Here is a 17,722-nt window from a genome sequence, read left to right as displayed (position 1 = left end):
GGGGCAGAGAGAGGGGGACAGAGGATAGAAGTGGGCTCTGCAAGGACAGCAGGGAGCTGGATGTGGGGCTTGAGCTCACAAACTGGGAGGTCATGACCTGAGCCGGAAGGCTGACCCTCAGCAGACTGAGCCACCCAGGTGCCCCTATATTCTCTATTTTGATCAGGGATGGTAGTTACAGGATTGTATACACTTAAAAACTCATGAAACTCTACACTTAAGATCTTCCATTGTGTTTAAATTTTACCTCAATCAAAAATTAAATTAAGAAAAATGTAAGTCAATGAAGAAAACTGTAGTAACTAACAATATAGAAAATGGCAAAATGGTGATAGAATACCTGAATGATTCAAGTTTGGGGAACACTGGCCTGTCTACAGAAAGGTGAACGACACCCACAAAGAATCCAAAAGGAAACCAAATGAGTTTTGAATTCTGACTGTGACTCTTCCCAAGGGGTTCTTCTGCTTACTATTCTTTTCAGAGATTTCTCTCTGCCTGGGGCTAGAAGCCAGCAGTAAGGATCTATTATAATATTTATCTTTGGGGGAAGATGCATATAAAGCTAGTGAATCAAGTGAGTTGCAGTACATGAATTCCATATTAACAGCAAGCTTATTAATTAACACATATATTTAGACATCTAGTCATAAAATATAAGCAACTTATACTGAAACTGGGCTAATGAAAATTTCCTGCTTTAGTATAAAGAATTTTTGCAATAATTTTAGGGGAAAATATTTTTTTCATCAGAAAATATAATAGCTTAATTTCCTCATACAGAAATGTATAAATCAAGAGAGTGATCATTAATTTTGTCTTTCAAAGTGTTACAAGTTAAAGTCTTGGCATTAATAAAAGCAAAGTGTTAGGAAAAAAAGATACCCATACATGCACATTATAATCTCTGTATATAAGCCAAATTAGAAAGCCAAATGACAAAGAGATCCTTTTCCAATTAGTAACAATATCTGAGATAGCCTTAATTAGAAATATATAAAATTTTACACTAAAAAAAAACCTAAAGAGAAATGAATAGACAGTTATGTTTCTGCATGCATTTATTTAGTATTATAAACATGTACTTTTCCCCTAAATTAATACAGAGATTTTCTACAATGCCAATCATCATCTCTACAGAATTCTTCTTGGGACTTCACTAAATAACTCTAAAGTTCATTTGTGTGTAGTTGAAGCTATTTAAATTGTGCCTTTATTGGGGCGCCTGGGTGGCTCAGTCGGTTAAGCGGCCAACTTCGGCCCAGGTCATGATCTCGCGGTCCATGAGTTTGAGCCCCGCGTCGGGCTCTGTGCTGACAGCTCAGAGCCTGGAGCCTGTTTCAGATTCTGTGTCTCCCTCTCTCTGGCCCTCCCCTGTTCATGCTTTGTCTCTCTCTGTCTCAAAAATAAATAAACGCTAAAAAAAATAAAATTAAAATTGTGCCTTTATTGGGGCTGCTAAAGGAAAGGCAAGATAGGGTAGGGTGAACTGTTCAGGACTGGCTAGTTTGAATAATTCTGGAGGGCTCTGGCCTATGGGAATGGTCTCCAGTTGCCTGGTACTTGATTCTGGGATGATTTAGGGCAATGGAAATAATGGCTTCATGTTTCAGAGTTTGGTAAGAAGGTGGTTGAGGGATATGGGTTTGGGACTGGTTGGTTTGCCTATGAAAGATGTACCCTTTGCTACCTAAAAGGGGCAGTCCTTCGCCCACTAGAAAGGTTTTTTTAAATGGCAAAACATCATAATATACAGAAAACAGAAATATACATACATACACACACGTATACACAGACACAATACAATCTGAAAAAGTAAACAGACAAAAACCAGGAAAACAATTTTTGAAAAATTACAGTCATGAAGGATCATGAATTCACACATTAAAGATAAACAATAATTAAAGCAATTTGAAATCTGTTTTAAGACCAGATAGATTGGGGCGCCTGGGTGGCTCAGTTGGTTGAGGATTTGACTCTTGATCATGGCTCAGGTCATGATCTCATGGCTGGTGATTTCAAACCCTGCCTTGGGCTCTGTGCTGACAATGCAGAGCCTGCCTGGGATGCTGTCTCTTCCTCTCTCTCTGCCCCTTCCCTGCCTGTGCTGGTGTGTGCATGTTCTCTCTCTCTCTCTCTCTCAAAACTTAATAAATAAACTTAAAATACAGAGACGAGATAGATGAATAGATATAGAAATAGCTATTTTGACATGTTAAATGTCATGTGTTACTTTATGAAGAAGATATACATTATAAAGAAGATTCAAAACAGTAAAGAAGGGAAAGATTACTTGTTAGTCAATAAATGGTATTGGAGGGACACCTGGGTGGCTCAGGTTAAGCATCTGACTCCTGGTTTTGGCTCAGTACATGATCTCATGGTTTCGTGAGTTCAAGCCATGTGTCAGGCCCTGCGATGACATTATGGAGCCTTCTTGGGATTCTCTCTCTCCCTCTCTCTCTACCCCTTCCCCACTCATACTGTCTCTGACTCCCTCAAAATAAACTTGAAAAAAATTAAATGAATGGTATTGGAATAACTAGCAGTATAGGGGAGGAAAAATGTCTTTTTCCTCTATCTTTCTAAGTTCTCAGTTGGGGCCCCTGTAAAAAAAAAAAAAAGATTAACAAGAGAAAAGCGTACGGATTTATCTAATTTAAGTTTTATGTGACCTAGGAGCCTTCATTAAGAACATGAAGACCCAAAGAAGCAGTTAAACCTGAGAGTTTTTATGCTGCGCTTGAAGAGTGGAAGGTCATGGGAATATGTGACAGGACAGGAAAGGGTAGGAGCTAATTGCAGTGAACTGTGGGAAGCAGTAAGGCTTATTCCCCCAGATTCCTCTTGGGCTCCCTTTGTCTTCAGAGGCAAGAATGCTCCTTTTCTTCCAGTCTAGGGATGACATCTCACATGAGGTTCTTCTAACCTGCTCCAGGGAAAGTCAGAAAATCCTTCCTGCACCTGCCATTTCACAAATTCCTTCCGCTTGAAATACTCAATATACCAAGATGCCATATTTGGGGGTAGCATGTCCTGAACCCCATCATTAGCAACTTGTGTAAAATTTTTACACCCTATTCTCACACCTCATATAAAAATAAATCCATATTCCCATAATAATAGGAAAATGCATAAAGCTATGAAATGCATAAAGGACATAGCACTGTGCTTTGCGCTTTACACAAATTGTCAGAGCAGTCTTATTTTGCAATACTTCCATTCTTCCCACTTACCAGGAGGAGACTGAGAGCTTAGAGGTAAGCAGCTAACTTAAGACCACACTGCTAGAAGGTGACAGAGCCAGGATACCTTGACAGTCTACCTCTAGATGTCCTCTTCCGTACTCACTCTACTGCATTAGTATCTATGAAGTCTATGCTAAGTAATAAATAAAAAATCTCAGAAATATAGATGTGAGCACACCACATACAAATACTTCTGTATTTCCAGGAAAAAAAATGACAGAAAAGCAAGCATATATTGAAACTATGACAAAAAATTAATATTTTCATTACTAGTATATAAAATGTTCATCTAGGGGTGCCTGGTGGCTCAGTCGGTTAAGTGTCTGATTTCAGCTCAGGTCATGATCTCACAGTCTGTGAGTTCGAGCCCCACGTCAGGCTCTGTGCTGACAGCTCGGAGCCTGGAGCCTGCTTCAGATTCTGTGTCTCCCTCTCTCTCTTCCCCTCCCCTGCTCATGCTCTGTCTCTCTCTGTCTCAAAAAAAAAAAATTTTTTTTTCAAAAAACTAAAAAATAAAAAATAAATAAAATGTTCATATAAATTTGTAAGAAAATATTAAGAACTCAGGCACAATTTACCTCAAGTCAAAGAAATGCAAATTAAAAGAATAAAGTATGATGTACCCTGGCAACAAAATCTTTATGTAATAACACCTGTCGATGACTGTGGAGTTTGCATGCACTGCTGGTGAGACTGAACAACCTGACATGTTCCTATTTATTGTCCTAGGGATCCTTCTACTGGGAATTATCAGAAGGAAACAAAACATGTGGTGGGAAAGGAAGCAATATTCACAGAGATTTGCATCAAAGTGTGACCAACTGCAATAGGAGAAAGATGAAATGAATCATAACATATTTTAATAAAGGGCAGTCTTTTAAATCATGTCACAAAAGCTCCAAAGTCCTAAAAGAAAAAGTTTTACTATATATAAGCACAGCAAGAGAACTAGAAAAAAACTTAAAAGGCAAACCGAAAAAATGTTTGCAGCATATTAACAAAGTATTAAGGATCAATAACTAAAGAGAGCACCTACAAATCGAGAGAGAGAGAGAGAGAGAGGGAGAGGCCAGCCTATGGAAGAAACGGGCAGGAGTATAAATAGGCAGTTTTCAGAAGAAATATAATGTCCAATAAGTACATTAAACAATGCTCAACTTCATTAAAATAAAAAAAATAAGTAACAGCAAATGAAAGTAACAATGACATGTTTTTCACCTTTTAAATATTGGCAAATATGTAAAGATTGGTGATATCTAAAGCTGGCAAGAGAGTGAGAGAAGCATTGGTAAGAACATTCAGATATAGCTGTTTTGAAAAGAATTTGACAGTACTTTACTAGAATTTTTAACTTTTATTTGGAAATAATTTTAGAATTGCAGAATATTGCATATTAGCTCAAAAGAGTTCCCATATATCCTTCACCCTGCTTCCCCTAATGTTGTTAACATTACACATATCATAGTACAATTATCAAAACAAAAAATTAACATTGCTATAAAATTCTTAACTAAATAAAGATCTAATTCAAATTTCATCAGTTTTTCCATTGATGTCCTTTTTTTTGTTTCAGGATCCAACTAGGATTACACATTACGTTTGGTTGTTATGGCCTTTTGTTTCCTTCAATATGTAACAATATTTCAATCTTTCCTTATATATAACCAGATTTTAAACACCCACATCATTTACCCAAGCAATTTCACTTATAGGAATTATTCTGTTGAAATTTGTGCACAAATGTGCAAAAATGGACAAGGATGCTTATTTCCAGATTTTGAAATCCTGAAATTTGGAGGTGAAGTAACAAGCGGGAAGAAAATGACTTATCCTTTCCACTTTAAACACTTTTGTATTCCTTGGTATTTTTTCCCTAGTATGTATTACATAAGTTTATAATAAAAATACAATAAAACAAATTATAAAGAAAAAAGACTGTTAATGGCTAGAGTTGGCGTGTTAAAGCAGTCTCGATATTCTCTTACACTAATAACAGGACAGTAATTGGTAAAAATAACGTTGGGGAATATTTTGGATGGGAGATGTTTAACAATTTGGCAAAATTTAAAATGTGCCTACTCTTTGAAACAGCAAGCCCTCTTCTAGAAATTTTTAGTGTAGAAATATTTACAGAAACATTTAAAGAGGTTTGTATATACTGATGTTACTGCATTTTTATTTATAATTTTACTAATTCAGAATCAACCTAAATGTCCAAGAGAGTGTTCTACATGAAGACATTTCCATAAAATTATATGCTATGCTACTGGGTAAGGCCTGGTAAATCTCTGACTTGAAAAGATGTCCAAAATATATTATTATTATTATTATTATTATTTTAATATTTATTTATTTTTGAGACAGGGAGACAGACAGAGTGTGAGCAGGGGAGGGGCAGAGAGAGAGGGAGACACAGAATCCAAAGCAGGCTCCAGGCTCTGAGATGTCAGCACAGAGCCCAAAGCAGAACTCTAACCCATGAACTGTGAGATCCTGACCTGAGCCAAAGTTGGACACTTAACCGACGGAGCCCCCCAGGCGCCCCCACAATATATTATTGAATGAAAAAAGTTTAATTCATTTATGTTAATAAAGTACTTATATGTATACATATACATATTTATTCATAAGCATTTATTTGTGCACATACTATATCTATACATGCATAAAGTATATAAAACTATTAACAGTTGCTTTTCTTTTAAAATTGAAATTATACGGGGCGCCTGGGTGGCGCAGTCGGTTAAGCGTCCGACTTCAGCCAGGTCACTATCTCGCGGTCCGGGAGTTCGAGCCCCGCGTCGGGCTCTGGGCTGATGGCTCAGAGCCTGCAGCCTGTTTCCGATTCTGTGTCTCCCTCTCTCTCTGCCCCTCCCCTGTTCATGCTCTGTCTCTCTCTGTCCCAAAAATAAATAAACGTTGAAAAAAAAATAAAAAAAAATAAAATTGAAATTATAGCTGGGAAAGGGTTTATACCTGTTTTTTGTGTTTAAAAATTTTTTTTAAATACTTATTTATTTTTGAGGAAGAGACAGTGCTTGAGTGGGGGAGCGAGCGACATAGAGAAAGGGAAACACAGAATCTGAAGCAGGCTCCAGGCTCTGAGCTGTCAGTACAGAGCCCAAAGCAGGGCTTGAAACCATGAAACATAAGATCATGACCTGAGCTGAAGTCGGACGCTTAAGTGACTAAGCCACCCAGGTGCCCCTATTTTTTGTTTTTTTCACAATGCTACTTCTCTAATTAAAAACAAAACAAAACAAAACAAAAAAACTCTTAAAAGTAATAAGAATGGTAAAACAACATGAAAAAGATTTGTGATATAATGCATAAATGAAAACAATAATGGTACATTACTCAATGATTAAAGCCATGCAAATAAACATATGCATATAGAAATAACTGTAAACAAATGCATAAAATTAATTAAAAATTATAATCGAGGGGATGGATTTTGGATGATTTAAAAATTCTGTTCTCCAAATACAATGTTATTATATTACTTCGAAAAAAATTATATTATGATTAAAATGTTGGACTTCCTTAAAAAAAAGACTTTTACATAATCTTAACTATCTAATAGACTATGATGCTATTATAAATCTGAAAATTTTAAATATTCTTAAATCCTTCCTATTTCTAAGAAGAAATTAGAGAAGTACTAGGCATTTATTAAACAAGTACCTACAAAATGTAGCAAACTCTATGCTGTTTTAATTGCTTTTCATGTTAACCTTTATAACAACCATACAAGGTAATTCTTATTGTTCCCAAATCAGAGAATCCAATGAGGCGTTAACTTGCCTAAGGTCACACAACTAAGTAGCGGAACTAGCCCTTGAAAGCAGATCTGGTTCATTCATAAGTTCCTACTCCTTCTACCACACTATAGTGTTTCCTGAATCTTCGTTTTTTATATTCAAACATCTCGCAGAACTGTAACAGGCAACACCATCAGCTACTCCACCTATCTTCCTCATACACTACTATTTTTATTCTTTTATTTATTTCTTGGGCCAAGTGACCCAGATATTTGCTCTGGTCTGCACAAGTCCTTTGACATTCTGAAAGTATTTACTGAGCTGTTATAAATATTTCATGGAATATTAGAGCAGGAAGGGACTTAGGAGACAATCCAGATCTTCCCCTTCTTTTTTTTTTTTTTTGCAAGTGGAACTCAGAGGTAGGTGAGACTTACTCTAATTCTTTTTCATTCAGACTGCTGCCATTGGGCAGAGCAGTGGTCAGGTGAAAAGGTGTGGGCACCTTTACTACTCACCTCTATCTTAACATGTGGCTGAAGAGCTAAAAGAAGGGGCCTATGGGAATGGCAGAGGCTTGCAGATAGAGCTCTCATACTTGACCCAAGAAGCACTTTCCTAATAGGCACTTAGGAACAGTATTCAAGGTGGGAACATTCTTATACCTTGGTTCAAACAGGTTGTAGAGACTGCCACTACAACTCAGCACAGGCCAACACCTAACTTTGACAACTTATTCCGCAAGGTCATTTCATGATTCAAGGGAGGCAAGTGACACTGTGGTTAGCTTTAATCTATCAAGCCCATTTGGGGAATTTATCCTATAAAAATAATGGCATCAGTATTTTAAAATATATGCATAAAGATGTTTATTAAAGCATTGCATGTAGCAATATCAAACCACAACAGCAACTTGAAAAACTCCCAAACATTCATCAATATAGAGCTCACTGATTAAAACTGATATATCTGTTATGGTATGCTATGTAGAAGGCTAAAAACAGATCTGTATCTGCTTAAGTAGTTAAATCTGTAGAATAATATATATAATAAGATCTCATTGTTGTAAAAACAAGACAATCACAAAGCATTTATACATGTACATATATACCTCTGTTTATATAAATAAAGAAAATAGACTATTAAGACTTGCAACCCAGGGTAAGGGGCTGTACAGAAAACTACCTTACTTGTTTTTATCATTCATCTTTGTAATGTAATTTTTGCAGTGGTGAACATCCCTATGCTTATTTTCTTTATTCATTAACCATAGACAACAATGATTACCTCACATAATTGTTGTTGAATCAAATGAAGTAATGTATGTGTATCCCTGGCCTTTGTAGGCACTTAATACATCATACTGTTATTTTTTAAAATTTTTATTTATTTAATTTTGAGAGAAAGACAGAGCACGAGCAGGGGAGGGGCAGAGAGAGAAGGAGATACAGAATCGGAAGCAGGCTCCAGGCCCTGAGCTGTCAGCACAGAGCCCGACCCGGGGCTCAAATGCATGAATGCGAGATCAGGACCTGAGCTGAACGCTTAACTGACTGAGCCACCCAGGTGCCCCACATATCATCATCATCATCATCATCATCATCTTTTGCTTTCACACCAGCAACTTTCTTTTGTCCACCTATAGTGTTTTATATAAAACAGTTCTATCTTTAAATTTTTTTTAACCTTTATTTATTTTTGAGAGACAGAGAGAGAGAACAAGCAGGGGAGGAACAGAGAGAGAGGGAGACACAGAATCTGAAGCAGGCTCCAGGCTCTGAGCTGTCAGCACTGAGCCTGATGCAGGGCTCCAACCCACGAATTGCGAGATCATGACCTGAGCCGAAGTCAGTTGCTTAACCGACTGAGCCACCCAGGCGCCCCAAAACAGTTCTATCTTTAAAAAAAATCCTGTCTTCGATATCCATAGATCCAAATGTATAAAAAAATAAAAGCTACCATATTAGTTGAAATTAACACTCAAACTCTAATAGGACTAGCTTGCTAAACTTTAATAAGAACTAAGAAAAACTAAGATTAAGTAAAATTATCTAAGGAGCACTGTGGGAGTATGGCAAATTCCTTAACTTCTCTAACTATAAATGATCTCCTTTGTAAGATGATGATGATAATGTCTGCTATGCCTTCTTCCCAAATAATCTCAATATGTAAATATTTAAACATAGATTTCTTATCACTATTGTAAAGTGTTTACAAATGGAAAGGGTAGCAATACTATGAAATATTTCTAAATGTTTATTTTTTTGAAATACAAAGAGATCAATACATTTCATGTATCTGTGTTTAGTAATGTTTGATTTTAAGACTGCTAAAAATCATCTCAAATTTCCTATTACAGATTTATAAATGTTTTCCATGATTTCTCAGTAACTGCACTTCTATTCTTACAGCTAAATATATACTTAAATACATTACAATATGTTGAATAGAAAATAAGTAAATTATTCAATAATTTCAAGAACATTGTGTTTATTCCACACCATAAAAAGCCTGCACTTGCATGCAGTTTCTTAACAATACAGTATTGTAAATGTAGATTCTCTTCCTTATGATTTTAACATTTTGTTTTCTCTAGCTTAATGTATTATAAAAATATAGTATATATTACATATAACATACAGAAATCTGTATTAATCGATTATTTATGTTTTTAGTAAGGCCTTCAGTTGGCAATAGGCTATTAGTAGTTAAGTTTTGGGGGAGTCAGAAGTTATACATGGGTTTCTGACTATAGTGGTCAGTGCCCCAAACCTCTGTTGTTCAAGGGTCAATTGTATCTCTGTAGTTTGCTGAGTCTAGCAGCACATTCAAAAATCATGCCAAATGTTAGACAGTTTTTGTGAAATAGTTCTGTTCCATGCATTGCAAGATATCTAGTTTCCTTAACCTTTGCCCAACAAAATGCCCTGTATTCCCCAAATTACTATAACCCAAGACACTTCTACAAATTCCTAACATATCTCATAGGGAGATGTCTCTCAAATTATCTGTGTTAAAGGACGTTTTGTCCCTAATTTGCCTAAGATCTATACTTCTATACAAAATTAAAAACAGAAACAAGTTACTAGGAAAAAAGTGAAATAGAAAACAAATATAAAATATAAGTTCTATTTTATCATTACATTCAACAGAAAAAAATGACCCTGTGGAATTGCTATACAAGTTTCTAAATGGTTCCTCTCATTTTTGGCTTTTATCTCATTGCAGACCAATAATAAATAGTATGCAGACCAGCTCTGGTCCATGGACCACACTTTAAATAGCACTGTCCTAAAGACAGTAGTATAGCTTTCACTGAGAATCACTGGTAAAAATAAAACAGTATATAAAAATGTTAGTTATTATCCTTATCATTTTTTATTCTAAATATCCTTTAGCTGAGACTAAAATAAACAATTCTACCCACATTAACAATGCTATCTCAAAAATTCCTGTCTAAATCTTCAGACATACACACAAGTCCTATTTCCTCTTGTTTGTTTTTAAACGTTTATGTATTTATTTTGAGAGAGAGAGAGAGAGAGAGAGAGAGAGAGAGAGAGAGAGCACTCCCGTGCAGGCAGGGGAAGGGCAGAGAGAAAGGGAGAGAGAGAATCCCAAGTAGACTCTGTGTTGTCAGCACAGAGCTCGACGTAGGGCTCAATTCCACAAACTGAGATCGTCCTGCGTCAAAATCAAGAGTTGGACGTTCAACCGACTGAGCCACCCAGGCACCCCTTCTTTCTGTTTTAAAAGGCAACCTTGTCTTCTATGATATTGACTTCCTCTCTGCAAAGGCGCAGCAACATTATTTAGCCAGTGAAAAGTACAGACTACTTTTACAAGTCAAAAAGCAAAAGAGTTGATTTTAAAAAGGCCCATGACCTATATACATACTCAGAATATAAAAACAACACTTACTTCCTTGCCTGTTAATCTATAGGTTTGTGTCCAACATCTTTTCTGTTCTTCCAGGTTACACTCAACCTTTCCTGGGTCCACCCTGCACCAACACCACCATTCAACCCAGGAAATACTACAGGGATAGGCTTTCCTTTCAATCACAGTTCTTTTTATGACACCAATATATTATTTGTCTAAAAGAATTTGTTTTAAGAATTGGCTCTTTCTCTTTTTTCAGTAGTGTCCTGTTAAGAATACTGTCACTTGAGGAGAATGTCAAAGGTTCATCCTATCCCAATCAAGTTTTGACAATAGGTAGAGTTAAACATCTCCCTGCATATACAAATTGATGTGTTAGAATTCTTTTAAAATGCTCTTGACTTCACAAACTTTAGGGGTGCCAGGGTGGTTCAGTTGGTTAAGCGTCCAACTTCGGCTCAGGTCATGATCTCACAGTTCGTGAGTTCCAGCCCTGCCTTGGGCTCTGTGCAGACAACTCAGAGCCTAGAGCCTTCTTCAGATTCTGTGTCTCCGTCTCTCTCTCTGCCCCTCCTCTGCTTGCACTCCATCTCTCTCTCTCCATCTCTCTCTCTCTCTCTCAAAAGTAAACATTAAAAAATAAAAAAAAAACAAATTTTATTTAAAGATTCTATGTTTAGATTTATACAAATGGCTGATACTGTTCTCAACTTCAAGGTAAAGTCCATATTAAACTGTGAATTTTAATTATTTAAATCTTCCATGAGATTGCACACATTCCAATAACATGGTATACAAAAAATATTTTAGTATAGGAGAGTATGTTTGTGAAATACAACTTTTAAAAACAATTTTTTTAATGTTTATTTATTTTTAAAAGACAGAGAGAGACAGAGCATGAGTGGGGGAGAAGCAGAGAGAAAGGGAGACACAGAACCCAAAGCAGGCTCCAGGCTGTGAACTGTCAGCACAGAGCCTGACGTGGGGCGCAAACCCACAAACCGTGAGATCATGACCTGAGCTGAAGTCAGACACTTAACTGACTGAGCCACCCAGGCACCCCTGTATGTGAAATATAAATAAAAGCAATTACTTACTTGTTAACTTTAAATATTGTTATCATTCTAATTCCTCATAAGTCTGTAACACTGATATAAGTAATCATAAAAATTAAATTTCTAGTGTTAACCTAAAAAAGGAAAAATGCACTCAACTAACATTTAGAAGAAAATACTGATTATATGTCATTTTGCTTTTAAATATTAATTCAATTTTCTTTTAAAAATAGCTTTAATCAAATGGAATTTGAAGTCTGCATATTTTATATAATGAAACATGATCTTACCCTTTTCTTGGCTACCACAGCAACTTTGCCATCTGCTTTGGATTTATCTGTAAGATAATAAAGTATGGCTGTTTCAAAAAAGTGCCTACACTCCTGTTCAAATAAATGCAACATTATACAGTTAGAATTTTCTACTTTCTCATGCTGTGATATGTGTTTTCAATGATTTTTTAATCATAATGCTATTAAACTCAACTTCTCCAAGTTGAGTATAACAAAATAATCCAAAGGTAATAATATCAGGGATCCGCATAGTTATTTGACAAGCCTCCTCCCTTAAATCTAACTGGTTGGCTGGATGTTTCCAAGTTAGCAACTAGTGTATCTTATTCCAGGTTCTGGTCAGCTAATGTGCTCTGGAGTATACAGGACCTGGAATGAAATCCCAGCTATCTCCACTTGCACATCTACTCTATGCCAGACATGGATAAAGACCTTACATAGACAATCTCTTGTTTAAACCTCATGATAAACTTGCAAAAAAGTATGTAGTCCATTTCCCAGCTAAGAAAGTTAAGGCTAAGTACCCTGCCTGAGGCCATGCAGTGGGGCCAGACCCATCTGACTGCAAGTGTTTAATCTTTATGTCTGCAGCTTCCATGCAGGACCCTTAAGCAACACTCAGCAAGGAGGATGATAAACAAATAGCACGTAGAAAACTATGTTAAGATATAATTTTGATATATGTAAAACTGTGCGTGTGAATTAGTAAAACTTATTGGCAATAATAATTAAGAAATTGTATTTTTTATGGGTTCAATGTAGAATTCCAACGAAATGAGTTATACATAAATTTTTATTCACACATATGTTTTATTAACCTTAATATTGTGGTAATGAAAAATGAAGAGAATTATGGACATTAATAACAAGGTTTTAGGGTTACATTTAACATTAAAAAATACCCCAAAATTTAATTTATCAATGTAGGACTATAATTCACAATGAAAACTTAAAACAAACAAAGAGAATAAATATCCATGGATATGAGAGTAAATAAATGCTGCTATCTAAAAGCAAATTTTGCAGTAAAAAATTATTGGCATAAAGCATACAAATCCAGAGAAGCAGGTTATTATATTTATGCCTATAATTAGTTGGCCACATGTAAACTGTCCTCTTTCCTATGTTCAGCTGTGTGCTTGAAATAATCCCTTCTTCTGGAATACCCTTTTTCTCCCCACTGATGAATATATAAGACCATCCACTGTCACAGAAAATTCTTCCAACTAGGAGAAATAACCACCTTTGTTGCAAAACCACAGTCATGACAGGACACAGAACTTTCTTCCTTGTCTTATGGTTACTTCTATATACGTCAAAGCACCCTACAAGACTAGAATGTGCCTTAAAGTCAGGGGCCAAGTTTTATATGCAGTAGGTGCTCAATTTTTTTTATAATTAATAAATGTACATGTATCTTATTCAAAATCTCACATGGATCTGAAATACACATTTTACCTGAACAAATTAATATAACTTACGAGTTAAAATACATAGAACATTTACATGGTGTAAGTGACTATACTAGACAATGTAAGATATAAAACACCATATATGTTCTCAGACCCTTAGTTTCTTTATTGATAAACCAGGAGTAATAATTATTACCTTATTGGTATATTGTGAGATTCAAGTAACAGAATTTATGTAAATAAAACTCCTAAAACAATGTGTGGTAGATAATAGATTATTAACAGTGTTCTTTTACATTTAGCTAATAAAGACATTCTGGGGTATGGGTGCATGTGTGTGAGAGAGAGAGAGACCGAGACACATACAGACAGATCTTAACCCTTCCAATACTAGGAAAAATAGGTTAGTGATTATACATGTTACTGTTGTATCATCTTGTTAAGTGATTCCATCATTCTACCATTTAAATAATTGTTTTAGTCTTTTTAACATAGTTGGGAATAAACTGATGAGTAATGATAAAATAGCAAAGATTAGTAAAATTCCATAATGCATTTCAGATTTACAAAAGAGCCCTGATGATAATTACAAGATTTTTCTCTTTCTTCTTTTGAAGACCTCTAATAACAATGAAAGTCATGATGCAATATCAATCTGTACACGCAGTTGAAAATGTACATAAAAGAAACTCAAAACTAAAATTGGATCCAATGGACCCTGGTCATATACTGGTCTTTTTTCCAGTTAGTGAAAAAAGAATACAATTTTGTTATTTTTCTCCTCAAAATATACATCATTCTTATGTAAAATTTCCAGTAGGGAGACACATTTGGAACAGAAATATCCAAACTGTTGTTCAAGGAACTTTTTATGTTGAAACGTTGCACAACCATCTCCCAGTGCAATATAGAAGTGTTTCGGGGGGTAACAACAGCCACTCTGATTTTCAAAGGGATTTGCCAAAGGGAAAGTCTGATGTAATGCTGAAAAACATTACAATCATTAGCAATTTTCCTATTAATAACAGTAGGTCCGTGTTCACCTTCAGCAACATTAAACACTTTCTAAGAGCTGAATTTTCCCTAGTGAGAAAGGTTTAATTTCCTCCCTTCAGAAATCTCTGCATGTAGGGACCCTCACACAGAGTGAAAAGCAGTTAACAGGAAATGTAGATTTGGATAATTAAAAGGGCCTTTACTCCTCTTCTGGGCTACATCCATATCATCGTTTTAAAGTGCAAAAGAGGAGCTGCAGGTAGAAAATGAAAATGTTCCGAATCAGTAGAGGTGGTTATGCCTCATGACTCATAACAGATGTTAAATTTTTTTTATTTACAACCATATTAGAAAGGAGTACAAATATTAACATAAATCAGTGGCTTCTTTTTTAAAAAAAATATTTTTTAAGGCTTATCCATTGATGGCCTCAGAAAATCTGTTAGTATATGCTTCTTTAAAGGCGACAGCTGAAAGCATGTTCTTAAAAAGGTAGAGGATATTCCAGTTTCCGATCTGGCATGTAAAGAGCTTAGAAGTCACACTCCATCCTCACAACAGGTAAAAAGCTGAACAAATTGAAAATCAATAACTCTTCTTAGATCCCTTAGAGAAATGAGGTCACAGGGCAAACCGCGGCCCCCAAATTTGGAGAGACAGGTGAATACAAAGAATCACAACTTAATGGAGCAGAAACCTCCACAGGAACTAGTGCTGGGGTAGGAACACATGAACTGTAATTGATGAATTGCTGGAGCCTCAATGTGAACAAGCCTGAGAGAGAAAAATTCTTGGGGGACCCAGTCATGCAGGAGGGAGGCACACTTTTATGCATTTACCTCCAGGAGCTATATCGGGTTCTCATAATAAAGACTGGAGAAAAACACCTTTGCACTTCCTCAGTGGGAAGAAAAAAGTAACCCTTTTGAAATATGCCAGAGCATTCAGTTCTTAGCTGTTTGCTTTGAAGAGAAACTATTTTACCAGAGCCTAACCTATTCTGGTTTTCTCCGAGCCTGACCAATTAGCGGGGGAGGGAAATACCCAAATCAAGCATTCTATGGTTTTCCACGCAAGGGAAGGGACATACCAACTCGGGATCCCCTCTATCCATTATGTACCATGTAAGGGGGTGAAAAAAAATGGGAAGCACTTGTACAGTTCAAAGCCCAGGACTAAGACCTAATCATAGAACCATAGAATGCTTGGAGCATCTGGGTGACTCAGTTGGTTAGGATTCAACTCTTGATCTTGGCTCAGGTCATGGTCTAATGGTTCATGAGATTGAGCTCCGTGTCAAGCTCTGTACTGACAGTGCAGAGCCTGCTTGGGATTCTCTCTCTCCCTCTCTCTCTCTCTGCCCCTCCCCCCTCACACTAGCGCGCGCTCTCTCTCTCTCAAACAAACAAACAAACAAACAAACAAACAAACAAAGAAATATAGAATGCCTTCCCTAGTCCCACATGCCTTACCACTACACTGCTAAAGGTCTCCTTACCACAGTTTCCATTACCTGGTACATCATGTTTGTCTTTCCACAAAAAATACAAAGCATACGAAAAGCAAAAAACAGTCTGAAGTGACAGAGCAAGTATCAAAAGCAGACCCATGTATGTCAGAGATGCTGCAATGATCAGACTGTGAATTTAAAACAAGTACGCTTAATACGGTAAGGGCTTTAGCGTTAGAAGTAGGCAACATTCAAGAACAAGTGGTTCTTGTAAGTAGAGACATGAAAATTCTAAGAAATAATAAAAAAGAAGTGCTGGGGATTCAAAATGCTGTAACAGAAATGAAGAATACCTTTGACAGGTTTCATCACTAGATTGGACACAGTTGAGGAAAGAATCTGTGAGCTTGAGGATATATTAATAGAAACTTCTAAAACTGAAAGCAAAGAGGAAAAAAATTGGAAAACAAAAGAAAAGAATATCCAGGATCAATGGGAAAACCACAAAAGTATAATATATGTGTAATGGGAATACCAGACAGAAAAGAAATAGAGAAAGGAACAGAAGAAATATTGGAAGCAATAATGACTGAGAATTTCCCCCGATTTAACGTCAGATACCGAATAATGATCCAGGAAGCTCAGAGGACAAGCAGTATAAATGCCAAAGGTAAGCGGTAAGCAAAGATAAAGGAAAATTATTGAAAGAAGCCTGGGGGAGGGTGGTGTGCCTTATCTGTAAAGGAGCAGATAGAATTTCATCCAATTCCCCTCAGAACCTGTGAGAACAAGAGGAGAGTGAGTGAAATAATTAGTGTTGTGAGAGAAACACCCACCAAAATTAGAATTCAGTACCCTGTGAAATTATCCTTCAAAAATAAAGGCATATATATTTTGTCAGGCAAAGAAAAATTGAGGGAATTTGTTACCAGTAGATTTACCTTACAAGAAATGTTAAAAGAGAGCAGAAAATGATGTACGGTAGAAACTTGTATCTACAAAAGAAAGGAACAGCATCAGGGAATGACTAAGTGAAGGTAAAATATAAACTTTTAATTTTCTTATTCTTTAACTGAAAACAATGTGTTCAAAATAGTAATAACAGCAACAATATGTTCAATTTAGGAAAACCATCTCCTTAAAAAGTTTTTTTTTCTTAAAGAAACTTAAAAAGAAAGCATAATTGATATGCTAAGAAAGAAAAGAAAACAGAATTATATAAAATGTTCAATTAAACTACAAAAGGCAGAAAAAGAGTGAAAGAAAAAATAGGAGCAAAGAAAAACAAATGGAAAACAGTAACACATATGGTAGCTATTAATCCAACTATATCAATAACTATTTTAAATTTCAGTGTCTAATTATACCAATTAAAAAACAAAGACTGTTAGAGTGGATCAACTATATGCTATCTACAAAAAAACTCACTTTAACTACAAAGACACACAGAGGTTAAAAGTAGAAAAATAGAGATATAGCATGTTAACACTAATTAAAAGAAAGCTATATTAATTTCAGACAGAGAATGCTTCAGAGCAAGGAAAGTTATCAGGGATAAAGAGAATATTAATTAATAATACAGTGGTTACTACTCCAAGAAGACATAATGATTATTAATATAAATG

The 17,722-nt window shown here is 35.8% G+C and overlaps 1 protein-coding gene across 4 annotated transcripts in view; it reads right to left on the bottom strand.

Moving 5' to 3' along the window:
• The window catches only part of ZCWPW2 (zinc finger CW-type and PWWP domain containing 2), a 149,263-nt gene that overhangs the window by 34,307 nt on the left and 97,234 nt on the right, over positions 1-17,722 (bottom strand). For all 4 annotated transcript variants that reach the window (XM_053221553.1, XM_015083774.3, XM_027040875.2 and 1 more), the window contains one exon: positions 12,237-12,283. In XM_053221553.1, the coding sequence (XP_053077528.1) occupies positions 12,237-12,283 (47 nt within the window). The remainder of the gene's footprint in view (positions 1-12,236; positions 12,284-17,722) is intronic.

Source organism: Acinonyx jubatus, chromosome C2 (genome assembly GCF_027475565.1).
Source record: "Acinonyx jubatus isolate Ajub_Pintada_27869175 chromosome C2, VMU_Ajub_asm_v1.0, whole genome shotgun sequence".
Lineage (NCBI taxonomy): Eukaryota > Metazoa > Chordata > Mammalia > Carnivora > Felidae > Acinonyx > Acinonyx jubatus.
This window is presented reverse-complemented; position numbering and strand designations above follow the sequence as displayed.